At 39.1% G+C, this 27,633-nt stretch overlaps 1 protein-coding gene across 1 annotated transcript; it reads right to left on the bottom strand.

The window, feature by feature from the left end:
* Window positions 1-791: 791 nt before the first annotated feature.
* On the bottom strand, window positions 792-21,396 carry LOC114555608 (phosphatidylinositol 3-kinase regulatory subunit alpha). Its single transcript, XM_028578135.1, has 14 exons — window positions 21,308-21,396; window positions 18,789-18,860; window positions 18,552-18,668; window positions 18,268-18,466; window positions 17,980-18,062; window positions 8,816-8,921; window positions 8,226-8,324; window positions 7,345-7,525; window positions 7,121-7,246; window positions 6,107-6,249; window positions 4,998-5,174; window positions 4,838-4,912; window positions 3,578-3,748; window positions 792-3,343 (listed from the first exon to the last, which is right to left on the bottom strand). Exons 1-14 carry the CDS (start codon window positions 21,393-21,395, stop codon window positions 3,154-3,156), a joined length of 1,827 nt encoding a protein of 608 aa, XP_028433936.1. The 5' UTR covers window position 21,396; the 3' UTR covers window positions 792-3,153.
* Window positions 21,397-27,633: the final 6,237 nt, after the last annotated feature.

The raw sequence follows: 27,633 nt of genomic DNA, 5'->3' as shown, positions 1-27,633 counted from the left end.
AAAAACCCAGCTCATTTGGAAATCATTTGAAAGCCACAAAATGTTTGGGACATAAGGAGATATTGAAGCTAAGGATGAGGAGAGCTGCCTGAAGCCGTTTGGATTTCTGCTACGCTAAAGGACATTTGCAGTCAGCTGTTTGTGTAAAGATACGCAAGAGGGGGTCAGCCCTATGTTCCCACAGCCAAATGGTCCCACAACCCAAAACCAAAAAACGGGATTCGCTGACAGATGGGAAAAGCTGGTTGCCTCTTGGCATATCTGCTCAGGTAAAGCTCAACCTCACTCACTCTGTATAAACTGTTAAACAGGAGCTACTGGAATCTCCAGCTTTATGTGTTCTGGGTCTTCTACTGGGCAACTTAGTTTTAAATGAACAGAAAAGATTATGGGTTCATCTGGCCACAATAACAGGGTGTAGAATAATATTAAGACACTGGAAATCAACTAGCCCATGCTGTTTTAAGGAATGGATTGAGTTGATGACGAAGATGTCTACTTTTGAACGGGTTACTTATAGAGTCAGGGGTAGGGAAGATATTTTCAGAAGAGTGTGGGGCCCCTTTTTGTATGTAATAAAGAAATGTCTGTTTGATTTTAATTGGTATAATGGATTGGTAGGCGTGATAAGTGGTTCTATCAAGGCATGTTTATGGTTTATAGTTTAATTTTTATCACATTTTGTTTTGTTTTTGTCAAAGACAATGTCAAGACAAGAATGCAGGGAATATCTGCTGATGAATATTCGTCTTTGCATCTTCAGATTTTGTTTTCAACAATAAAAGCCTTCAGACAATCAAACCAAATGTTTTATTCATCAGTTTTCACAACTTCTTAATGTCTCATGATGTTACAGATTCTGGTTTGTGTTCACTAGTTTGGTTTTAATGTCAGAATGAAAAACCAGGACTTTTGTGGAATACGTAAATGAAAAATCCAGGACATTTCCAAACTAATTTGAAACATGTATTAATTTCCAAAACCGATCCAATGTGTGGAAAGAAAAAAGCTTCAAACTTCAAAAAAAGTTACCAGGTGGTTACCATGACAACAGATGTAATACTTTCAGAATCCTTGCAGAACGTTTCATCTCATGTACCTGGTTTAAAGGAAACAGTGTGTCCAAATGCACACAAAAAAAAGGAACAAAAAATGTAATCCATAAAGATGAAAATTGTGATTTGTGATCAGCTGAGCGTCGACACAAAAGGTTTACAGGCTGCGTTTTGTCCCACGAGTCCTTGAGACTTTAGAGGAGTAGATCCAGAGAGATCCAGTTCTCGTCATTCCTGAATTTGTTAACAGTTTTGATACAGCAGGAGTAAATCTCTGTGCTGCCAGACGGTTAATTAAAGTTAAATGAAAGAGTTGAAGAATCATTCCTCCGCTCTGCAAAATTAAACGACACTCTATAGCGGCAACCAAAAAAACCTGAAGAAACTGGACCTTGGAAAAACACTGCTGGGATTTTTTCGGGGTGGGGATTAGAGGGAAGGGGTTTTTGGGGGTCGGGTCTTTGGATGATGAAGGTTTCTAGTTTATTTCTCTCCTGATATATAAAAATGCGGGTCAGTCGGTTCGCCCTCATTTTAAACCTCGTTCAGTCACTCACAGTGTTTATGCAAGAGAAGCCTCTCTGGATTGTCCGCCATTTTGTCTTTGACATCATCATCATCATCATAATCACCATCATCATCATTATCCGGCCGTAGTTGTGTTCTGTTGAAGCGTGCTGGATCAGCAGTTGAGATTTAAAGGAGGAGTCCGTCAGTCCAGCTCTGACCTCCACAAGACAAAACGTGGGACATGTCAGCACCTCGCTTCTCCTCGGACAGGAAACGGAACGTAAACTGGGAAGCGCCAGTCGCAGCATCGACTCCCAATGAGGTCGTGATCACATGGAACGCGTCTCAGAACGAGCCCGAAGCGTTGGTGTTCATAAGGTCAATTAATCTCAATGTACCTGAAAGCATCGGTAAGAAACTGCACAACTTGTCGAACCATTATTTTTAAAAACCTGAAAAAACGTTTTTGAGCGCTTTTCACTTTACTTTTTCACTTCGTTAACACTTCATAATAACCATCACTGATTGGTTAATGGTTATTTTACTGTTAATTTTTACTAATTATTAGTAATGTTATCATTTATGTTAAGGTATTCATGAGTTTTGTGAAATACAGAATTAGTTAAAGAATGTAGTTAATACTTTGTCAATGTTTCGTAAGCCATCTATTAACATTTTGATGGATAATATAAAATTGCGTCTAATGCTTTTAATAATTAGTTAATGATTAATAAGTGGTTTATAAATCAAGGAACATTAATTTGGCCCCATGAAATCTTTTATGGTGATCTATGAAAGAGATGACTGTTTTTTTGTGCAGTGAGAATGGCTAAATAACAATGGATGCTTTACAAAGTATTTATCAACCATTAACAAGGTATTATAATCATTAGTTGCAACTTCGTTATATCCATCCAAATAATGTTTACTGTGGGTTTACAAGCGATTTCTTCGAGGTTTACAAATCATTTGGTAATCATTGCCAAATACTTAATTTAATATATACTGTATGTGATGTGTGCTGCAATAAACTTAAAAAGGAGGAACATCTTTCTAATTGACTTTAAGGGAAACTATGAAGCCTTGACTCTTTCTGCTGTAGCCATGCTCAAATCTCCGAAAACTAAAAAAGGTTCCCATGTGATCACGACCTCAAGTGTGTTCTCGGTCTCTGATGGGAGGAAATTGTGATACATGTTGATCTTCGGCACCGAATCAGCTCAATAACTGAACTATTTTTAGTCTCTTTTTTTTAACTCTGTATCTTTACTGAGAATTGGGTGGAGCTGCTTGTTTTTTTTTCCCCTCACAGGAAACATTTAAAGCTCCATGTTTCACAGTAAAATAATAGTTTTAAACTATCACCACTCCTACAGGATGTAACCAACCAAGTGTACTGAACTGTACACACTGAGAGCTGCAGCACCAGGACGGTTTATAAAAAGTTGAACAGACTTCTCGAGCTCTTTGCGTCGAGGGTGTCGCTGTTGTGCTGAGTTATCCCGCAAAAGCTTTAACGTTAAAATGTGTGACGTGGTCAGGTTGTGGTTCTGCAGCTGGTCGAGGATGGCGGTAGGGGCCGGGCGGGTCACCGTCTCTGCTGGCTGTAGACGGGGAAGGCCAGCGTGACGTTGAGCGAGTCGTTGTGTTGGACCAGCGAGGTGTGCTGGTAGTGCAGCACCAGCTCCTTCAGAGAGCCGTACAGGTTGTAGGGCTCGGCAAAACCAAAACCGGTGCCGGTCTTGTTGATGACGCAGTGTTTCACCTCTCCGTCCACACTGAGGGAGACAGAGACACAGAGATTAGACAAATCACACCAGGGTTTGTTAAATCCAGAGGAGCTTCCTGACATCGACACAGAATAAAAAAAAAAAAAAAAAAAAAAAATAAAAGAAGAAAAAATGGATGTCGGAAAAAGAAAATAACAAAAAAAAACTCAAACTAATGCCCATCAGCCAATCGTTGAACCAATAAGCAAACAACACATAAATAGGTAATCAGCTGAGTCTTACACCACGGAGCAGGCATAGCAGCCCGGCTTGCTGCTGTCTCGGACCAGGAAGGTCCCGTCTCTCTTTCCGCGGAGCAAAGACTCGGCCTGAATGCGGTTGATGTTTCCAAGACGCCACAGACGCTCGTCGTGATGAGGAAGGTCCTCTTCATCCTCCACCATGCTGTACTCACTGAGGGAGAGGAGGGGAGGGGAAGGGGGTGCACAGAGAACATGTTAGCAGGTGACAACAACCTTACACATGATCATGCTACGATTATTATTGTGGCTAGAGAACAGACAAGATGCTGGTTCTGTGTTTACAGGTTGAAAGGCGCCCCCTGGTGGCTTAACAAAATAAATATGCTAATGATGACCAGAGCACTGTGCTGTTAAAAGTGTAGACTAGAACTGAATTCCTCCACCTTTAATATGTGAATTATTTTCTAGATTAATTGCTCAGTCTATAAAAATGTAGTGGAAAATGTCCACCACAACTTCTTAAACTAAAAGAATGTAAAGATATTCACTTTATATGCCAGAAGACAAAAGCTGGAAATCTGACTTTTTTGTTTGAACCTGTTACCTGGCAACAAACTTTCTTTTGATTAGCTAATTGATTAATTGACTACTTGTTTCAGCTCTAGTTCACATTTCCCTCTGAAAACTACTGTATTCACAGTAGGGCTGCACGATATGAGGAAAATATCTAATTGCGATTACTTTGACCGATATTGCGATTGCAATATGATTCACGGTATTGGAGGAAATGATCAATTTTGTATCATTATTCTCATTTTCATTGAAAAATATTAAAAATAAAATTGATTATAGTGTGATTTTTGTGAGGACTTAAGTCTGGTGGATACGATTTGTAGGCCGGGATGTCTTGGCAGCACCACAATACTTAATTCAGAATGGTTTGACAAATATTTTGCCATTAACAAATATTGCGCCCCACCTGCGATTTGGATATTGCACTAATCCATATTGCGATTTCGATACATTTGCAATTAATTGTGCAGCCCTAATTCACAGTAATGCCAATAATAACAAATAATTTCACACACTGACAGCTGTACAGATGTTAATGTATTTGCCCAATCCTGCAAATACTAATGTCAGAGTAAAAACACACCAAGTAGTTGCAAAGTGTTTTCTGTCAAACAGAAAGTGGAGGTGGCGGTGCACTGCCGTCTGTCATCCCTGCTGCCACCACTGGGGGGCGCCAAAGTGAGGAATCTCATAACTCAACCATCCAGATACAGTTTATAACACTTACTCCTCTGTGGTTTCGTTCTTCAGGCCGAGCCACTCGTTGAGTTTCCTCTGACGAACTCCTTTCTGAGTCAACCACCTGAAACACAGAGTGCACCGCAGTGAGTAGAATTGCTGTGTTGTACCGTGCAGCCGTCTTGTGTTTCTGAGTTTGTGTCTCTTACATGAGGTACTGGTCCCTGGTCTTGCGGAGCTGGATCAGGTCTGGTTTGATGCTGTTCATCTTCTTGTCGATCTCTCTGTAGTCTGCGGCCTGTTTCTTCAGGTCCACCTCCAGGTGACGCTTACTGTCCACGATCTCACTGATCCGAGACTTCAGCTTGTCATAGTTCTCCATGATCCTTTAAAAAAGACGCACAATCTTAAATCATGTCTTTATTAAACACTGAGAGAGTGAGGTGTACTTCAAACAATCCAAACGTTCTTCTCTTCTGCTGTTTTCCAGCAGTCAAACACATTTTGCATACTTTACTTGATGTGGCGTTTTGGTGTTAAGGGGTTGTTTAGCAAATGTTATTCTCAAACACAATGCTGAAGTTTTTACTATAGCATCATAGATATCATTTGTTTTCTTCCTGAATCATGTCACCTTCAGGAAACATGGCAGGAGCAGGTGACAGTTTGTGGAGAACCAGGTCAAACATACAGAAGGCTAGAATAAAATGATTTCACATCCAAATATGTAACACTGAATTACCTTTTAAATGCAAAATAGCATTTTATTGCCTTAAAATGTATTATACAATTCTTGTCCTTACTACACTGCACAACAGTTTTCAATAGTTATATATATATATTATATTATTATTATATATATTGTTATGACTGACTGTCAACATAATTAAATAAAGCTCTATGGCATTCATTCTCTGTATGTATTTGTTCATGTTTTACAAAGGCTTTAACCTGAGCCAGGCCATACAACAATGGTAGCAATCATATCCCATCCATACAGAGTTAGTAGTATACAACTGTTAAAAAATATTTATTTTTAAAACACTGGTATCGGATCGGTTCTCTGTAGTTTGGGCAACAAGACGCCTGAATATAAATTAATTATAATAAAACAATAGGGGTACTTCAAAACGTGCATGTCAGACTCTTTAGTCCGTTTGGGCCTTTAAACATACAGGGACACCTGCAGGTCCATCTGACTGGACAACAAACCATTTTTCTTCGGACTAAATTTATTGCCATGGTAACTCGGGCTCCTTCACATGTGTGGTTGTGTTTTAAAAAGGTCTCCGGCAGTTGCCATGGCAACACAACCTACCTCTGAATCTCCTTGTCGTTGCCCTCTCGGCGAAACTTCTCGATGTACTCTTTGCTGAAGCGCTCCTGAGTCTGACACTGCTCCTCGAAGATCTTTATGGTCTCGTTGAACGCCTCGATGGCCGTCCTCTTCATCTGGATCTCCTGGAGGGGGGGAATAGGAGGAGGAGGAGGAGGGGTGAACAAACCGCAAGAAGAAGTTAGTAAATCTGTTGTACCTTATCCCTGGTATTTCTGTCATTGTCGGTAATGAGGAAATCTAGCTCACTCTTAAACAGTGGTGGAAAGTATGTATATTTACTCAAGTACTGTACTTCAGTACAAATATGAAGTACTTATACTTGAGTATTTCCATTTTCTGCTACTTTTTACTTCTACTCCACTTCTACTGTTTAATTACTTTAGTTACTTTCCATATTTAGATTATAAAAACAAACTATAATCAACTGATAAATGATGATGTATTATTATGGATTAAACTACAAATGAGCTCCACATTTACCAGCTGCAACAGTAAAGTGATGAACACATTAATGCACCAATAACTATAATACAATAATATATTATATATTATTCTGCATAATAAGTACTTTTACTTTTGGTACTCTAAAGTATAGTTTGATGCTACTACTTTTGTACTTCTACTAAAGTAAAGTTTTGACTTTTACTTGGAACAGACACTGTGGTATTACTACTTTTACTGAAGTAAAAGACCCGAGTATTTCTTCCACCTCTGCTTTTTAAGATTCATTTTTAATAAAAAAAAAAACATTTAAACAAATGAATATTATTGTTCTGCTTGTTTTTTGTTTTTACTTTTTTTTACTTTTAATGTTACTTTTTTAATGATTGATGATGATTCTTTTTATTACATGTGTGTTTGAGTTTTATTGGTGTTCCTTTATTACTTTATGCGCAGCAACAATAGAAGCAGAGGGGTATATCTAACACCTGTCTGATGAAGCCTGATGTCGGGAACTAGCAGAGTGCAGTATGGTAGTGTACTGTCGTGTACCTGCGAGGTTCTGGTGTACTCCTCGTACAGTCTGTCGTACTCTCGGTTCTTCTCCTGGTACTGCAGGTGATACTCGTGGAGCTTCTTCCCCACAGCTTCAATACTGTCCTCCTTCACCACCTGGTCCTAAACAACAACAACAACAACAACAATAACAACATCCAATCAGACGGCTGCACAACCGACCAACCAACACAGCCAATGGGTTCAGATGGTGGACGGACCTGCTGGTGTTTGGAGACCGGGTAGAGCAGCTTGACGTCCAGTTTGGGGTTGTACTGGGCGAGGGACTCGTGGCGGTAATGGTTGATCAGCTCCACCACTGAGCTAAACGTCAAAGGGTCCGAGAAGCCGTACTTTCCCTCCCGGTGGAAGATCTTTATCAGTTTGTTGTTGCCTCCTTTCCTGAAGGTGGTCAGAGAACATTTGTCCGTTAAACCAAACCCTCCTTTATTTTTATTTTTATTTTTATTTTTATTATTATTATTATTATTATTATTATTATTATTATTATATATGCGACACTGGGAGTCAATGGATGAAGCTAAAACCGGGTATAAGGTCTCTCTTCCTTGTTTTAGTTAAAAGTCTAGCAGCACAGTTCTGAAAATGCTGACATTTTTCAATTGACTGTTTTGGAAGATAAGTAAACCGAGCATTGCAAAAAAATCTATTTTAAATAAAAGCATGAATATGTTTTTCAGCATCTATATGGGAGAGCATGGCCACTACTTTGGCAAGTGATAAAAAGCTGTTTTGGCACTTCTTTTATGTGTGAAGTAAAATTAAACTCAATATAGAATATTCCACTGTTACCAAGACAATTTAAGGCCTTGAATTTAGATAGCACATTTCAGACATAAAGAGTAGTGCAAGTGCAGGTCTTGCAGACACGTTGCATTACAGATACAACAGTTTTTTTTAATGCTTCTCAACTGTTGCATGATATGCAGATTTCTGTGTATGTTGCGTTTTAAAATATATACTGTAATTTCTATGTAATATATTGTAAGTTTATGGGTACCTAAAGACCTGGTTGTGTCTGAGGAGACGTTGATGGAGGACTGTTTAGATGGGAGTAAGGCAACGGTGGTGAACAATTTACCTCAAAGTCAGAGTGTAATCTCCGTGCATCTTAGTGGAGGCGTCTCGAACCAGGAATGTACCATCAGCTGTGTCTCTCAGCTTCTCATTAACCTCCTCTCTGTAAACACACACACACACAGAAAACACAGAAGGAATAAGGAAGTATTCAGATCTTTAACTGCAGTAAAGTATTAATACCACACAGTAAAAATACTCGTCACAGTAAAAGCCCTGCATTGAAATAAGCATGTCATGTAGTTAAAGTATTAAAAGTATAAAAATGTCCCCTGTGACCGTAGATTATTATTACACATGCATTCTTGTAAAAGCAGGATTTTACTGTTTTAGTTGGTTGAGGTAGGGCTCATTTAGAACTATTAACTCATGATTGTTTAAATTATGGATTAATCTGCCGATTATTTTCTGCATTGAATCGAATAGTTTCTTTGGTTTATAAAAATAGTGGGAATTGGCGTCACAATTGCCCAGAGCCCAAAGTGATACCTTTACAATGTTTGTTTTGTCCAACCAACATTCCAAACCTCAACATTATTACTAATGCATTACAATTATTAACATTATTAATGCGTGCATGCGTGCCTTAGTTACCTGGAGATGTCTCCCCAGTACCACTCAGCATCCTGCAGAGAAATACTGTTGTTGAAACTACAGGAAGGTGCTGGAGTTGAAGACTTCACCGGTTTAGGAGGCAGCGCTGCAACGAAGAGAGACACACAAATTTCATTTAACGTCATCAAAAACTCATTTCTGTTGTCTTCGTCAGTGTCTGTGTATGTGAGATGAATCAATCGCTACAAACAGAGCTTTTAATTATCTACACAATCATTCTGAAAGTCTAATTTAAAATAAAGACAAGTGGAGCGACTGTGACAAGCTAATATCAGCCGGTCTGATGTACCAGATACACCAGTGTATATGTTGGCTGATCAGTATCAGTAAATGTCAGCAGAGAAATGGACATTTTACAGTGTAAAAATAAACTTATCGGTGCTCCCTTGTGGACATTCTATGTAATGGAGACTGTTTCCAAAATACCTCAACCCTAATTTGTCATTTCTATACTGCAGGCTCCTTTTACTTAGCAGCTAACATTCACACCGCTACCTGCAATGAGCTAATATCGGCCGATTTATTCATCTAGCTCGAGCCTGAGGCATCCTGCTAGAGCGGCCCTGTCAGACTCTCACACAGGTGATGCGGTCAGCACCAAGACGAGGTGTCCACTATCATGCGAGCCCGGGAAGCGCAAAGAGGGAGGAAACAGTAGACTTTGAGTGGTAGGGCTTATTCACACTGTATAGTGCCACAGGTTGTGACAATGGGGAAAAAAAAATCTAAAATAAAAGAGTGAAAATGTATTACAAATTAACAGAAATATGGGAGAATTGTGACCCCAGCAGAAAACCCGGAAGAGGTTAATGAGGCTTGGCAAGTATGCTTTAATTTTTAGTATAGATCAGTATAGTTTTTTTTCTCTTAAATGTATAGCATGCTTACTAGTATATTTGACTCTTATTTTGTAAATGTATACCAATTAAAATGTACTGTTATATTTGTTTTAAATTGTACCAATCAGCACATATTTGGGCCACGACTCCGTCATAACCCAATTTAGGTCACTCCTATCAAAAAGTTTTATTTTATTTTTATGTTGAAAGTCATTTGTACTCGAGCAAAATTGGAGCAGAAAATAATGCGACATTGCAAATTTTTAAAAATCCTCCCGCTCCTCACTCACACTCACATGCTCTGATTAGGAATCTTTGTGTTTGGATTCACCTGATGAATGTAAGCCCAATATTCTCTCTCTTTTAGCTGTGTTAGGTATCACCCAACTCCTGAGAAAAAAAACATGTCTCTTTAGCTGCCAAATTCTCCACTATGTTCACCAGCCCGTCTCTTTCTGGGTCTGTCTGCTCAAACAATGAGCTGAAACTGCGTAAAGCCAAGAGGAGCTGCACATTCAGCTGATAGTCCTCTGGAGGTTCATCACTACCAGAGACACACGACACACTCATTTCTTATTGTAAATATATCAATTATAGCCGCTTTAATATGAGGCATCAGCTGTCTGAGTTAGAGAAATCAAGCTGGAAGTCTTCTTAATACAAAATTCCGTTTCTGTGTTTCCCTGCTGATCTGAGGGATACGTCTTCGTAGTCGTATGAATGTTTCATACCGGAACAAAACACCAACGATAAACCAACACACAACTATCAAGATAAGGTCCCCACCCGATACTTGCCAATGCTAACTCCTAGAAGACATTAGCTCAGGTAATGCACACTTCCACACCCTGCAGCACCACAACACAACCTGCAGGAAATTCATTCATTTGCAGTCCCAGTAAAATACAGTCACCGTGAAGGTGGAATTAAATCAAAACTTCTCCGGGTCAAACAATTAAAATATTTAATCATGATTAATCGCATTAATGTCATAGTTAACTTGCAATTAATTGCAAATTTGTATCTATCCTAAATGTCCCTTGATTTCTTTTTGTCCCATTATTTTTTTTCTCATTTTAATGCTCTTATCAAAGTGGAAAAGTGGATCGGCTTGCTTTGTACTTTTGTCGCCTGGCTTTGACAAGGGGGCGGAGAATTTGCATCAGCTGTGTGTTTGGTCATCAAGTGGTATTTCAGACTGGACGTGCTGTGATGATAGCTCAGTTCACAATGACAAAACCCACAGATCACTTTGGTCTTGTCAATGGAACCATTTGGCAACTTTTTTAAAAGTAAACTTTCCATTCAGAATCTTATTGGCATCCATTTCGGCGTCTCGCGCTCACCATCCACTCAAAACGTAACGTTAGCCTACTACTCTTTGGCCGGCTCGCAAGCCCAAACACAAAAGTGTGTGCGGCGTGCCTGTTGTTTTGTTTCCGGCCTAGCTAGATCTGGTGCGGTGTTGTCGTTTTTCTAAGGCCAAAAAGAACGTTAATCTCGCAATAAAAAAATTTACGCCGTTAAAATGGGTTTGCGTTAACGCCGTTAATAACGTGTTTAACTAACAGCACTAAAATGTACATATGTTTATACTTTGTAACGTGGAATAAATCAGAATACAGAAACCAGTTTTACTCCCGTTACAGTGTGAACAAACCTTTACATCTGTGAAACAAAGAATTTGAATCCATCAACGTAATGGATGGGACAAAGACGGTGGGGAATTTATGCAATGTTTCCACTGAATGGTACAGCATTGATTGGTCAGAGAGAACCGTCACAAAAGTGAGCAAGGACATTGTGCACAAACCACGATATTTTTAAATAGCCAGACTTCTGTCAATAGCAACTAGAGATGCCGCAAGGACATTTTCACACCGGTTAATAAACTTGGGACAACACAGCTATTAGCAGTTACACCGGACATCTTTCAAGAAAAGATATTCGTCTGTACAGCAATAACTTTTGATCTTCTGTTGCAAAGAGCGGATGCAGCGGCACCACGTTCCGGCTGCGAGGCAGCCACTGGAGTTTACAGATTGCCTCTTTAGCGTCATCAGGTTTCTTTTTAGTATTGTGTTTAAATCTGAAATATTGACAAGTATTTTGCTTTGCCACAAAATCCTTCAAATCCACTGCCTTTTTTTTTTTATTCACTCGACCCAGATTTAAAAAAAATAAAATGGCACAACTGCAAAAGGGCAGACGTTCCTGCGTTTGGTTGCAGAAGAAAGGATTCAGCCAGTGTCGCGGTGAAGATGATGTCACGGCAGTTTCACGCTATGGCGATCAGCTGAGAATCCCGCCTACACTGAGGCGATACTATCCGCAGTGGAAAACGCAAAGAGTGAATTGAGTCGAGTAGCGTGCTACTAGTGACACTGCTACGCCCCAAAATCTTATAGAAAACATTGAGAAAACTTCCCAACAGGATGTTGGATCAACCAACCAGCTTGCTTGACGCATAGAGATTTGGGAGGCGCGAGCATCGGCACCTCTGCGACCAACTTTTACCCACAACACTGTTCTCTGCGTAGGTGTAAGATGTTTGCATGCATGTTTGGAGAAGCATAAGGATTTTATAAAAATACATTGAATATATAAAACACATGATGAAATTTAAATCATTAGTTGACAAAACACCATTTTACAAAATGGCTCAGCACAATTATCAGAACACTAACAACAGCCATGTAACCCGTACTGACTCAGACTGCCACCAGGTGTTGGCCCCCTCTACACGGCTCCAGGTTCAGGTCTGAGATCCTACCTGGGCTCTGCATGCTAATGTAGCAGAGGAGCTTGTCTCGTCCCCTCAGCGGCTCGGCCTCGGCCCTGCCGCCCTCCTCTCGCTCCATGTCAGCCTCTAAACCTTCAGCCACCTCCATGCAGCTTCAGAGGTGAAAAACCAAACCCAGATCCTTCTGTTCTGGATCTCATGATGTCCTGACTACAGCTGATCCTGCCTCAAAAAAACTGACGTCATCTGGGAGGAAACAGGTCCGGGATACATTCTCCTGACTGAGCTCGATCTCTCTGTCTTTTCGACTATCACTCTAATGTAAAGACACACTTGACTGCACTGATAATCTGCAGGATTTCCTCTTTTACTGCGCTCTCTCTGCACCTGCAGGTCGATCTTTTATATTTTCAGACTTCTCCACAGAGAAACTACCAGCCTGGAGAAACCTTTCTTTTTGAGTTGATCCTAAATCTGCAGTTGTCTTCGGCATTTAGAGATTTAAAACGACGCAACTTTCTCTGCGTCTGTCTCCCTCTCAGAGCCTCAGTTCAAAGCTCAGGAGAGCAGCTTGGAGATGTGTGACATCACCGTTGCCCCCAGCCAATCCTGCGATGGCAGTGATATCACCGCGGCAACACCCCCCCTCCCTTCCCGTTCTCTGCTGCATCTTTACTGTGTTGAAGGATGATGTCATCGTTTCAGCTGCGGCTCGGTCTGACCGACTGACTGATCAACACATTGACTCAGAGACTGACTGTGTGAATGAATGAATGAATGACACAATGAGTTACTGCTCATCGACTGACCCAATCATTAATAGACATAAAAGTACAAAAGTATTAGCATCAAAATATACTTACAAAATATACTTATACAAAAGTAAAAGTGCGCATTATGCAGAATAGTATATATTATATTATTGTAATGATGCATTAATGTGTTCATCACTTTAATGTTGCAGCTGCTAAAGGTGGAGCTCATTTTAACTACTTTGTTTTAATTCTGCTGCTTCTGTCTACTGTGGTATACACAAAGGATGACCCCTCAGAGGATCACCAAAGTTATTACAGTTCATCCTGAGGATGACATATTTCAGTCTGGATCAAAGTGTTGGACCAACCAATAAGCCTGTAACAATTATTCCACAATTGTCAATTATTTTACATAAGCGGAGTTTTCTTTTCTTTGTTTAACCGCAATAAATTGCTAACATTAGCTCTGGTCTTAAGGCGTATGACTGGTAATTGTTGATTTTGTTTAGATATGCCAAATTGTAATTCTATAAGTGATTATTCGTCGGACTATATTTTTTTATTATTATTTCAGTTATTAGTTGTTTGAACTTTAGCCTACGTTCATAGCAGCAAAAATGACAAGGGGGGGCGGGGATATAGTTAGAAAAAATGTTTTATGATAATAAAGAGCCATTGTTTACTTCATAGGCTGTGTACCTGTGTTATAACATTATCTGGGTCACATAACAGTGATGTAACCAAAAGATGTATTTGGAATTCATTCAAAACTTTAATTTGTTGAAAAACGTAATACATAAATGCATATTTTTAGATTTGACTGAAAGAGACAATTATATTGTTAATCGCAATTATTTCTGAGAGAATTAATTGTACAGCAAAATTTGGAATTGTTACAGCTCTGCCAACCAACATTTTCTTATTAATTGGCTAATTTAGTTTTTTTTTCTGACCGATAGTCAACCCTCATTGACCAATCATTAACCATAAACCACCAAGCAGGTAACGGAGTCCCAGTTCACCTGCACATGCAGCTACTTTCCTGGAACCACTTGCAAATTACACAAGTCTGAAGAGCAAATGTCCGAGCCTTTCTCTTCACCGCATCCACCTGCAAGGTTGGCAGCTGTGTGTCTACCAGGCATACTCTGTGTGTAGGACAGCCAATTTAACTCGCCAATCCTCATTGATATTGTGCCATGTATCACGTAGCTCTCAGCTGTGAGCACCGTCCAGCAGAGAGCCACCAACTTAGCAGAAGCTTAAGCTTAAGAAGCTTAAAGCTTACTAGTGCAAAGTTAGAACTAGCAGGTTGACTAGCAGTTTGTATAGCCCATTTTCTTTTACAATGCAAAAAAAGAATGTTTTAATAATATTGTTTTTAACTTATAGTATTATTCGGGCAGAATTCCTGTTGTTGGTTAAGGGTTAAATGGTTAATCATTAACACTCCTAGCTTATTATGTTAGAAATGACAACCATTGTCACCTTCAAATTCTTCAGACTCTTTATGAATAAAAACTCCATAAAAAGAGGTGAAAAAGAGAAGCAGCAAATCAAAGCTTGTGAAAGCAAGCTGGTTTCAATTGAGCAATATTATCAGCTGGGAACCATTTTCATTTTTCAATGCTAACCAAGTTTCAGCACCAAAACCAAAATGTTTTATACCGTACTTCATATTGACAAATATAAACACGGTTATGTATTAAAACTAGATTTTATAAGCTAAGATGGACTTAATTAATCCCACACTGGGGAAATTCCTGTGCTACAGCAGCTCAAAAGAAAAAAATGTACACACATCAGACTAACACAAATACACATTGAGTAGACATAGGAGAAAAAAAATAAAGTAATGTATAAAAATATCACCACAAGCAGCCGCACAACAAAATTAAGTCTAAAACTGGCAAAGTTTTGATTTAAATCAGGAACTATATGATCAAAAAATGTGTCGACTAAATGAGGTTATAAATCTGACATTTTAGGCTTTAAGCACTTGAATGCTTTTCATACTATGCGCTACAAACACACAAACAACTTTACAGCTCTAATTATTGACAAATACCGTCTGTAAATCACTGTTATTACATTTCTATATTATTTTATAATTTTAAGATTTATTCTTTGGTCGCTCCATAATCTCATCTGGATGACAAATGTAACAGACGCATTTGACCTTTTAGATTGAGAAACAGCTGTGACTTGTGACAGTGACACAGATGCAGTGTGACGCTGCTTCACGGCTGTTAGAGGAACTGAAAGTGTCTTTAACTATAATATTCAACATATGATATTGGATGATGTAACACAGTAACATGCTCCTCCATTAACTGTACTCAGCCAAAGATTGTTTATGAGGTAAAAGAAGCATCACTCTGTAACAACACTGTTGTGGTTTTGTAGTTCCAACAACTCTCTATGCTAGCATAACAAGGCTAACGTTACTGAATGAGAGGCATCCGCTGTACACAGAGATAGGTCACAAACAAACTGAAGGCACTAGAAGAGCAGTACACTAGGGCTGTCAAAATTGGCCAAAAATTCCGTTTGAATATTCCTTCTAAAAAAATATATAATAATATAATTTATAATATGTATATATTTGAATATCTATTTTTGTGCATTATGCCCATAAGAGGACCAACCAATACAATGGGAGACATAACTACTTGTATAGGTATACTTATTTCAACATAAACAATAATTTTTTTAAAGATCAAAGTACACCGTACAAAATAAACGAATAAAATGTATGCATGTCTTCCTTATCAAATATAAATGAGCGTTTGTTTAATTGCCATACTTGTGGTGGTTGATTAACGTTACGTTAATAATTTACGTGCCGCTGTCTGCCATCACGTTAATTAACATTGTCTGCAAACTGGTTACAGGATTATTGTTGATCATATAACGTTACAGTTTCATTTAGTTATAACGTTACACTGGTTTGACAGTGTGGGATGTGTTGACTAACAGTAGTTTATAAAGGTAGGATTAGTTGCATAGGCAGTGCACATTGCATGGATCTGCCACTAAGTAAATAACAAATAATTGAGGATTCTCTATCATAAGGAAGTGCCCTGTAGTGTGTTAAAAATTTCATTTGGTTGCAATAGCGTTTTGCATTTAGCTACACTGTGATGTTTTGCAGTTTTGAACTAAATAGGAGTATGTCAATTTTAGTGTTGTGAGTTATAACATTTTCTATATTTGGTCTTATGGCCCCACAGAGCCAGCACAATAGGAGCCAAGGCCTTTCATTATAATTCATCGACAGACAAGGGAGTCCTTTTTCTTTTTCGTCTGTACTGTACTGTATGTTCAAGCTACAAGGCAAAATACAGATATTAACTTAAAAGTAAAGCATTCTTGGTGTTTTTATCATGTTGCAATAGTCTGTTTACACTGATTATATACCAAAATTAAAGCTGATACTGTATGCTGATAGATAAAGGAGTCATAATAACATATTGCATTCTTTGAATTCCTTATATATAGCTATGCAGTGTTCTAAGCAGCCAGGATGGGTCGCTGTACGTGATGCAACACTTATTATAACCACAAGAGACTTAAGACTTGACTTGGACTCTAGCTCAGAGACTTGTGAGCATCTCTGATGTAAACCCTCCGTCCTCCGTCCATTTCCAGGATTAGGTAATTGGTATGGATAGCTCCCAGGTTGTGACCCAGGTCGTATCTGTGCTGTCATGACCACAGAACAACACGTGTTGACTGGCTTGGTTTGAACTGACAAAAGAAGGGTTTAGCACGGGACAGAAAACCCTGGTCCGACCCTGGTCACTGGTGTATAACATATAAGGTAAGAGGTATAACTGATTGCATCACGTCAGTTTCAGGAGTCACATTCTCCCAGTTAAACTTTAATTGATATCATATCAATAAATTAATCTTATAAACTTGACCTTCAGTATTTGGATCAAGTAGCTCATGGAAAATATGTTTCGCCCAATTTAGTATCTACAGCTGTTATTTCAATGTGCCAGACACATATTTAAAGATGCAGTAGGTAAGTCTTATAAAACTAACTTTCTGTCATATTTGCTGAAACTGACCCTATGTTCCAGTAGAACTACATGAATTATATAAAAAAAAAAAAAAAAAAAAAATTCCACCGCTCCCAGTCAATTTTCTCCAATCAGGGCCACAGGGGTGGTCTATCTGCCTGTCAATCACTGCTCAGGCACACGCATATATAGCGTTCTCCCCTCCCCCCTCCCCGCGCACGAGCTGCAGAAAAGTCTTCCAAAACTCTGTGAATATTGGAGTGGCTTTTCAGAGGTGGCGTGAGCTGTGGGATTTTAAAGATCTGGAGAACGATGCAGACGTAGCCACATTTCCTCTCAACAGGTAACATTATTACCATGAATGATTTATCTTTCACTTGGTTATTAGTAGTCAAAAGTCCACAAAGCTACGTTGGTGAGGATGATAGTAACGTTAGCACAGTGGTCGGTCTGATGTGATGCTGAAATTGCTAATGGTAGCCTGCTAGTTAGCATCGTTTTACTGTTGGTGAGTAAAGTTAACGTGTTAGTGTTTAGTTATTGAACATGTTGTCTGACATGCCTAGGCAGTTCTGTCAAACTCCGTTGTGTGGGAGGGGCTTAGGAGACGGTTTGGGCTTCAGCAGAAAGGGGGGAGGGACTGAGAAGTTGTCGATGTTCAAATTTGTTGGCAAAGTCTTGGCTCTTCACAATCTTAGCTACTGCAGCTTTAATCAACGTTTAGGTGAATATTAGTGTCAGCAGATAATTAATATTCGGACAAGAAAAACACACACACCTGGTGCAGCCTGGTTCATGTTGAGCTCGCTGGTTATCAGAACCTCCAGGACCTGAACCAGAGGATCCAGACTGGAGTCAGACCTGAACAGGAACCAGAAACTCAGTCAGACTCAACATCAACTCACACACAAAAGGATTTAGATTTAGATAGTCTCAAAGTCTTAATGACAATTACAATAATAAAAAGAATATTAAGATTCTTGGTTTCATTTGAATACAGGAAGCTGGTTGTTATTGGAGTTTAATCTCACGAAGATAGAAAGACAAACGTGTGTTTATTACTGACCCTGCAGCCTGTCTGAACAGCAGTGGGCTGAAGCTCTCCGCCAGGTTTCGGGGGCTCAGCTGGTTCCTGGCGCTGTGCATACAGAGCCGGGCCAGGTGTCGGACCACGCTGAGCAGGGTCAGGCCGTACTGGGCCGGGCAGGTCGGCGAGCTGGCCACCCCCCGCAGCACCTGAGCACAGTCCTCTAGGTCCCGGACCTCTGCAGACCAACACATTGAACAGTTAAACACAGACTCACTTCAGGAATGTTGCGGTGATTCGGGACAGGAAGGCTTTAATCTCACCTTGCACTGCGTGAATCATGTCGGCCTGCAGCGCGGAGGGGAGGACGGGACCGGGCAGATCCTGCAGGAACCGGAACACCCCGTCACACAGGGACGACACCTCCAGCTGCTCCAGGTCTGAAAACAAACACACCTCAGTTATAAAAGGGACAGGGATTGTGGCTTTCACAAAACTCATTGCCGTTAAAGATGAAGAATAATCCAGATGTCCAACAGTAGAAGAAGAAGCCTCCTCACCTGTGTCGGCCAGCTGCCGGGTGTCCAGACCTCCTCCACTCAGATTGCGATACACACTGAGACTGTCCAGACCTGCAGCACCACAGATCGGATACAAACAACACAATACATGACCAATCACAAAGCCTCAGTTGGAAACAAAGAAAACTTTATTCATGTTCAGATAGAGGAGAAGTTGATTCTACTGCAGGAGTGGATCTCTGGAAATCTTTTTATTTACCTTTTTTTATTACTTTGTTTTTATTTTATTTTGCTAAAACTCAACCAGGGCTATGCAACATTTTCCATATTGGTGCCAGTTTTGCAGTATGCCCCCAGTTTTGATACCAAACTCTTTTTGAGTATCTTAGTTTTGAGAAATATTACCATGTTTAACCCTTTTTTTAAAAAAAAAAAAATAATTTATCCTGAAAGGATAAGCCGGCAGACAGAAAATTAATAGGCATTTTGATAATTATAGTAATTTTTTTTAAAATGCCAATAGCTCTTTAAATTTAACCTTCTTAAATGTGAACATTTACTGCTTTTCTTTGCAATACTTGATTGCAAACTGACTATCTTTGAGTTTTGGTTTTATATTTAGACAAAACAAGAAATATGGAGCATCACACATTGAGCTCTGGTAAATTACAGTATACTGGACATTTTATATAAAAAACAATCAATTGAGAAAATAATCTGAAGGTCATAGGTTGGCAACAGCTCAATACATCAGTATTAAATAATGAACTTAGACCAAATGAGTGAATTACATTAGTTGATTTAAAAAAACAGGATTATGAATCTGACCAACTTCTGATACCTGACCTTTCAGATTCTTTGTATTACACTTTTTGGTCAACCAGTATTGAGGTTCAATACTGGAAGAACTGACTTCTAAAACAGGAACTGCTCAGGAAATGTGTTCCACGTCCTTTCACAAAGGTTCTACGTTTAGTTTAAGTTCACAAGTTGTAACTATATTTCGCCAAACACAGAGGTTGTGTGATAATATTAGTCCTGTGCCAATTGGCATCTCTGTGTTTCGGGGCCGTACTGGCTGCGTTGCCAATGATAAATAACCATCCATCATATTACGTCAGTAAATTTGAGTCACAGACATCACTTCTCCCGTGTTAATTCGCTGCACGAAGAACAAACATTCGTCATTTTTTTAATCACATGAGGTCCCCTGGTAATACTAGTCCAATGTGAATAGGGTTTATTGAAGACAGATTCAAGTTTAATCTTATCTATCTCTATATCTTATCAGCTATCATTATATGATTTATTATTTTTTGTTGAAGTAGATTTTTTATAAACTTAAATGTCTCGACTGGTAGTGGTTAAGGAAGTCAGATATATTGCAGCATGCCAGTAAGTCAGTAGTAAAATCATTGGTGCAGGTTAGTTACAGTAACTCTGGCTAAGCAGAAACCCAGTGTTAGCCTGACAGTTAGCCTGCCCCAGACCAGGTTAGTCTGCCAGCATAAGTTGCAATAGTAACTGAGCTTGAACTATGTTGAATCTGCTTTATGGAACTGAATCCGCGAAAAAAAAAAAAAGGGTGAGGCTATTTGCACCCCTGGTACAATTAGCAGTGTATGCTATTTGCACCATGGTGCAATTAGAAGTGCTATTCGTACCCTGGTGCAATTAGAAATGAATGCTATTCGTACCCCGCTGGTGCACACAGCAATGTGTTCTATTAATACCCCATCTGGTATATATAGTTACACATACTTATCCATACTACTCATGTATTACACCTTTTTGGAATATTATTGCCCTGACATTCTTACCCTAACCATAACCAATCCCACTCCTCTTGGCTAAACCTAACCAACCCAACCAGAGCAGGCATATTCATGAGTCTTCCCCTACCACCCTGCAAAAAAAAATAAAAAATTCCGCGTTTGCGGGTCCTGACTTGCGCAATTGCATGCAAATTATCCAATCCAAAATTAAAAAAAACAAGACCGCCTCACAGTGGAATCGAACTCTAAACTCCCATACCAAAGGTAAGCGTACTAACCAATCACCAAGCAGTTCTTTCAGAATGTTGAACAACTGGTTTCTTCAAGCCTCGGTTGCTAGGTAACGGTACTCTATATAAAAAAATAGGTACTAGCTAACAAACTAATGGTTGTATGCTTTCACTGAAGACAGAAAGCGCAACTGTAGTATCCATTTTCCGCTAGAAATTCAATTGTTATAAACTTTAGAGACAAAACTTCCCTAATATGCCAGTTTCTGCGTTCATGGAAGATGAACGTCCACCATGATTTCGGTGCACGCGAGCAACGTGTTTTTGTTATTACGTCACAGGGTGTAAATAGCTCAGCTGTGTGGCCGAGGCTATTCGTACCGGGGGTGCAAATAGACACTCCGAAAAAAAAAAGGTTTAATTTGGTAAGCTTGCTTCATGGAATGTGGCTCAGGTATGTTACTGTTTGTTTGTGTGTGTGTGTGTGTGCGGTGTGCGTGGTGTGTGTGTGTGTGTGTGTGTGTGTGTGTGTGTGTGTGTGTGTGTGTGTTACCTTTGGGCTCTATGGCCTCCATCAGTCTGCTGAGGAGGGGAGGGGCTGTGTCCGGGGGTCCAAACTGCTCAGGGAGGTCTGGCAACATGAAGCCTAAAAAACAACATGTTATTAGAGAGTGAATCCTGCTTCCTGTTTATAAAGTCTGACAAGCATTGAAGATAGGTTGTTAGTGAGGAATTTCTGTAGTTTTTAACCTGGACCCTATTTTCCCATATTATTTGTGTCTAAGTGACTAATGGGAACAACAATGTTTAAAATTAGTCCAGTATTGAGCGAGAGCGCTGTAGCCACGAAACAGGCTGCAGTGTAATCTTTCGGGGGAATGAGTACTGTCAATGTACAAAAAAATCTTGCGAGGTAACTTGTTGTCAGAAGATAACATTGGAAAACGTTAGTGAGAGTTGGAGAAAGGAGTGCTGGGAAGAGTTTATTGTGTTGGGAGATCAAATTTTTGTTTTTGCGCATAAGGGCAAAAATTTCCACTAATTAACCCTGACAAACACACCTGTGACAGGAGAAGAAATAAAACCAAAGAAAATTTTCAAAGGTGACTACCTCAGGTAATGTTATTAACTCATTGTTGAGAGAACACCAAGGGTTTAGCAGGAGTTATCTCCATAATGTAGTCAGACACTAACAATCTAAGCCAGTCAGTGGCAAAATCAGACACTAACAATCTAAGCCAGTCGGTGGCAAAACCAGCAAAAAACACTGATGGTGCTTGATTGCGCAAATCCATGCAGTTGGAATAACTTTGAAAAATCTAAAATTTGGGCATAAAAGACATTAAGTTTTTATTTTCAGTTATTTCACACTTAAATTTAGACTTTTTGTTAAAGTAAACATCAGACAGTCAATTCCCGACATGTGTTCATTCATGCAGGTTTTTATGATGAAGATCCTTCAGATCAGTAAAAGAAACTCTAAAATGGGAATAGTCATCAAAATAAAAAGGAAAAGCTGTCCGCATTTGAATGAAAGCACTTAAGGTGTGTTTGCATAAACTTTTGGCCTGTACTGTATGTCTGATTGATGTTTTGGTACTCACCTTCTGACTGGAAATATGTTTTCCATCTTGTGGTTTAGGCGACATTAGTTTGTGTGTGTGTGTGTGTGTGTGTGTGTGTGTGTGTGTGTGTAAAAAGCTGTTGCTGAGGAAGCAGCTGAAGGAAACTGAAGTGTGTGAGTCACATCGAGCCAATTCTCAGGCTGAAAACAGTTTCTTCAGACCAAAAATGAGACTTTCAGTGACAACTTGAAACATCAACATGATTTATGATAAACATTGGGGTATCCTCTTTCTTTTGCACAATAAAAAAGGTTTTTTTTTCAACATGGATGGCAATGAAAATAAATTAGTTTACCAAAGTTGCCAGTGGACAAAAAGTTGCCTCAGTCCCCTGTCTTTGACACTTCAACTACTGTCTGTTCAAAATAAATAAAAACAAACTAGGATGTTTTTATTGTTTGTGTTTTTGGCAGCCAAAAATACTGTTAATAATGTTAATGTATAATGTTTGTAATATCGTCTAATTCTTGTTTGTTTATGTTACAAAATGAATATCAAGAAATACATCTTTATCAGATTTTTTTTTAACTCTCAAATGTCAAGTGCAAAAATCTAATATTTATCAGACTGCACTGTTAAACATTCAGACTTTTAAGCTTTGGATATTTCCAGAGAAAATTAAAACATTTAAAAAATAAAAAGGAAACGCATTGAATGAGAAGGGCCCTATTTTAACTGATCTAATTGATGTTTTGGTACTCACCTTCTGAAAGTCGGTCCTCACAGACGCAGGACGGCTTAGTACCTTTGGGGCATTGGAATTATGATAAACTCCACGCGGAAAGTTTTCTCCTGGCACCAGAAAGAATATTTTTATTTGTAATCTTTTTGCATGTTTATGAATATCTGCTACATCTTTATCAGATTTTTTTTTAACTCTCAAATGTCAAGTGCAAAAATCTAATATTTATCAGACTGCACTGTTAAACATTCAGACTTTTAGCTTTGGATGTAACAAAACATAAAAAGTGTGCGCCTTTAACGTCTAAGCGCACTAACCTAGACGCATTTTACTAATTCACTGTTAAAATAATAATGAAATGCTGTGTTATTGACTTTAGACCAGCTGCCTCAAGATAGCAATACGCCAAGAATTCACCTTAACACACCTCCCTATAGACCAGCACGCCCATGGGTGCAAAGATGGGCACAGGTGCATTTGCTATTTAAACGATGTGGGCGCTGGACGGGAAACTGACAACTGCGTCGATCTTAAACTAGCAAAGACACTTGCGTCGGGCTTTGCGCTGCGCCGGGTCCAAGATAGGGCCCAAAGTCTTAATTAGCACTGAACCCTTGTGAGTTTAATAGATTCATTTATTAAAATGCCTTTCCAATTTTAATAATTAAATTACTTTAAAATTACATTTATTCAGTCATTTATCAATTAAAAAAAGCAAACATTTGCTACTTTGTAAACTGAATATTGCTGTTTTTTTAGCCGACAGATCCAACTAAACAGGCTAAATCAAAAGAGAAACTGTAGAGATTATTAAATAATCTTTTGTTGTATAATTGTATAAAGAAGCTTAAATGTCTGGTGGGAGGATTCGTTCTTTGCTGGTTGAGTAAGAAAGACTATCAGTTAGGGTGCACAATGAAAGAACGTTTGACATTTAAATTGATAACATCAGAGTCAATACAACCTGTCTGAGCCAACATGAGGGGGAGGGGACCCATTCCTCATAAAAAAGCAGCGACATAAAACAAAAAGTCCATCTACAGTTATACCCAGAATCAGGTGAATATACAAGCAGCTTTTTTTCCACATATGAGCAATTTGCTTTGGTGTTTTGGTGCTTACAGTGACGATAAACATAGTCAAAGAAAATAATTAAGAAGAATAATTAAAGTCTTGTTTCTCTCCAAACGGGTGAAATGGAAACTTTAATCCTCCTGTAGGTGTAAAAAAGTTGTTTGTTTTGCTGTGTGTGAAATAAACTAAGATGAAGAGTGACGGTTGTGTGTCACTGCAGCTTTATTTTTTCTATTTTTGGGTATTTCTGCCTTTATTGGATAGGAAAGCTGAGATACAGTACAGGCCAAAAGTTTGGACACACCTTCTCATTCAATGCATTTACTTTATTTTCATGACTATTTACATTGTAGATTCTCACTGAAGGCATCAAAATTATGAATGAACACACATGGAATTATGTACTTAACAAAAAAGTGTGAAATAACTGAAAACATGTCTTATATTTTAAATTGCTCAAAGTAGCCACCCTTTGCTTTTTTTGATAACTCTGCAAACCCTTGGTGTTCTCTCAATGAGCTTCATGAGGTAGTCACCTGAAATGGTTTTCACTTCACAGGTGTGCTTGGTCAGGGTTAATTAGTGGCATTTTTTCCCTTATTAATAAAAAAGCAAAGGGTGGCTACTTTGAAGAATCTAAAATATAAGACATGTTTTCAGTTATTTCACACTTTTTTGTTAAGTACATAATTCCATATGTGTTCATTCATAGTTTTGATGCCTTCAGTCAGAATCTACAATGTAAATAGTCATGAAAATAAATAAAAAAATGCATTGAATGAGAAGGTGTGTCCAAACTTTTGGCCTGTACTGTATGAGAGGAGAGAGAGGGGGGAAGACATGCAGGAAAACCGTCACAGGTCAGATTTGAACCCTGGCACTTCTGCGTCAAGGAATAAACCTCTGCCTATGTGCACCCGCTCTACCAACTGAGCTAACCTTCCACACTGCAGCTTTATTTAAACAATGGTTGGATCGTTGTTGTTCAGTTTGAGGTCATGACGCCTGACTAATCCCCTGATTGATGATCGGATGGATTTCTCGCAGGTCAGAAATTGTCCAAAATGACTGCTGTATAAAAGGTCTGTAAACTAAAGATTATTTTACGATTATTGGAGGAATATTTTACATGTTGTTTTTTGAGACGGCTGGGATATAGGAACTGATATAAAATTGAACTTTCCTGCAGAACAGACACCATGTTGTTGCATCTTCCACCTGTGATTTTCTTTCCCATTTCTTATCACCTTTTCTTTCTTTCTGTCTGTCTTTCTTTCTTGTCACAGAACTTTCTCTCTATAGAGTCAACAACATTGTTAAGGACATGGACCAGGGCTTCCATGTTTACGTACAGTGTAAACATTAAAGTTGTAGTTGTGCTGAAGGTACGTACAAGATCACTGGAAAACACGGTCTTTGCCCAGCTTAACTGGGACAAACCAGACTTAACTGTGTCTCACCAGTCGGTGTGTTGTCTTACCTGTGTGGTCTCATTGAAGCCCGGCAGCCAGCCGATCTCCGAAGGACGCTCTTCTGCTCCGTTGCTGCAGCCGAGAGCGAGCAGTGCTCCTTTACTGACCAGCAGCATGTCTCCAACATGCAGGTCGATGTCCTCCTCCCTCTCCTTCTTGTAGTCGTACAGCGCTCGGTACTGAAAGCCCTCAGAGGTCATCGTGAAGGCTGACAGCTGAGTATGGCTTTACTATAACTAACAAAAACAGCTCTGAATAGAAAAAAATATAGAAAAATAGGCTTTCTGTGATCCTGAGTAGATTTAATGAGGAGAATGTAGACTGACTAAATATGGCGTCTCCAGCTGTCTGTGTGTTTCTCCTGTCTCCATGTCTACTTAAGTCCTGTCATCCCTCCAGGCCGAGCCACAGCCGCCCAATCAAAGCATCTTCGCCATTCATGAACAGAAGTCTCAGCAGAGGTGGTGGCCACATCTGGGGAGGCGAAGAATCAACCTGTGAGACGAGAGCAGGGCAAAGTTTAGCAGCATGCAGGAGCAGGGCCGAAACGATTAGTCAATCCATACAGAAAATGTCTCAGCAGCTACTTTGATAATTGATACACGGTTTCACCATCGGGCCTTGTTTCAACGGTTCAGGCTGGTGGTGGTGTAATGTTGTGGGGGATATTTTCTTGGCACACTTTGGGCCCCCTAACTAATTGAGCATTGATTAAACACCAAAGCCTACCTGAGTATTGTTGCTGACCATTTCCATCCCTGTAAGACCACAATGCACCCATCTAAGGCTACTTCCAGCAGGGTAACACGCCATGCCACAAAGCTCAAATCATCTCAAACTGTTTTTTTAACATGACAATGAGTGCTTTGTACTGAAATGGCCTCTACAGTCACCCAATCTCAAGCCAATGCAGCACCTTTGAGTGTGGTGAAACGGGAGACTCGCATCACGAATGTGCAGCCATCAAATCTGCAGCAATTGAATTATGCTATAATTTCGATATAGACCAAAATCTCTGAGGAATGTTTCCAGCACCTTGTTGAATCTATGCCACAAATAATTAAGGCAGTTCTGAAGGTAAAAGTGGTTCCAACCCAGTACTAGCAAGGTGTACCTTATTAAGTGGCCGGTGAGTGTATATGAATTGATATTTCAGGATTTCACATCTGCACACGGTATTAACAGCCAAATGTGCACTTACCAGTTTATTATCTCATATGTACCTAATAAACTGGAAATAATGTATATTTTATATACAACTTCTCAAACATGGAAAAGTTCTGTTTTCTGTTTTTGTGTTGAATTTCATAAACGGGTATTTATTTTTTTATCATATTTTGGTTAGTGGTTTGTGGTAAACATGCTATTATGAAACTCAAAACACGTGGGTGTGTGCTCCACATGATGTGGGCACTTCAACATCACAATTTACAATTCTGACACTTTAATTTAACTAAAAATATGACAAGAAAATTAAAACTAGTCCAAAACCCAAACATAGTCCGCTTACACAAATATAAAACTAGAGCTAAAACCATTAGATCAGGGGTGTCAAACTCAATTTCACTAAGGGCCACACTGGAAAATAATAATCAAATCAAGGGCCAGACATGTAAAGTTTATTGACATGGCTTATTTAATCAAAAAAGTAAAGAAAAAAATTGACTGCATTACTAACTGTATCTTATAGCTTTGTCAATTACAATTTGGTCCACACAAAGCCCTAAAAAAACGTCAGCAAAGATTTTCCTGTCTTTTGGTCTGGCGCACAACTAGGTGGGCCAAATTGTATTGTGAACCTATACTGATATGCAGGCCGGACCAAAATTAGCAAAATTAGTTGTTTAAACATTTTTCAAGTTATAAACAAAATATGGCCTAGTTCCAGCTCAATTGTTTGGATTTCTCACTTTTCATTGTTTTGCATGTTAGTAAACTTGAGTATCTGACAAAATAAGACTTTTTTTTCCATCTTCGTGTTTACAAAATTAAGATGGGTATTTATTACCTTATAACCCACATGATT

The sequence above is a fragment of the Perca flavescens genome, chromosome 5 (genome assembly GCF_004354835.1).
Source record: "Perca flavescens isolate YP-PL-M2 chromosome 5, PFLA_1.0, whole genome shotgun sequence".
Lineage (NCBI taxonomy): Eukaryota > Metazoa > Chordata > Actinopteri > Perciformes > Percidae > Perca > Perca flavescens.
The sequence above is the reverse complement of the archived record's forward strand: the minus strand, read 5'-3'. Positions and strand labels throughout refer to the sequence as shown.

What these genes read in the sequence shown, in the direction of transcription:
- LOC114555608 (XM_028578135.1), bottom strand. Translation starts at nt 21,395, where the DNA reads ATGTTGCCAGACCTCCCTGAGCAGTTTGGACCCCCGGACACAGCCCCT. An exon ending in AAGAACGAAACCACAGAGGA is followed by an intron (nt 3,749 to 4,837) that starts GTAAGTGTTATA and finishes CCTCTCCCTCAG; the next exon opens with TGAGTACAGCATGGTGGAGG. An exon ending in TGCTATGCCTGCTCCGTGGT is followed by an intron (nt 3,344 to 3,577) that starts GTAAGACTCAGC and finishes TGTCTCCCTCAG; the next exon opens with TGTGGACGGAGAGGTGAAAC.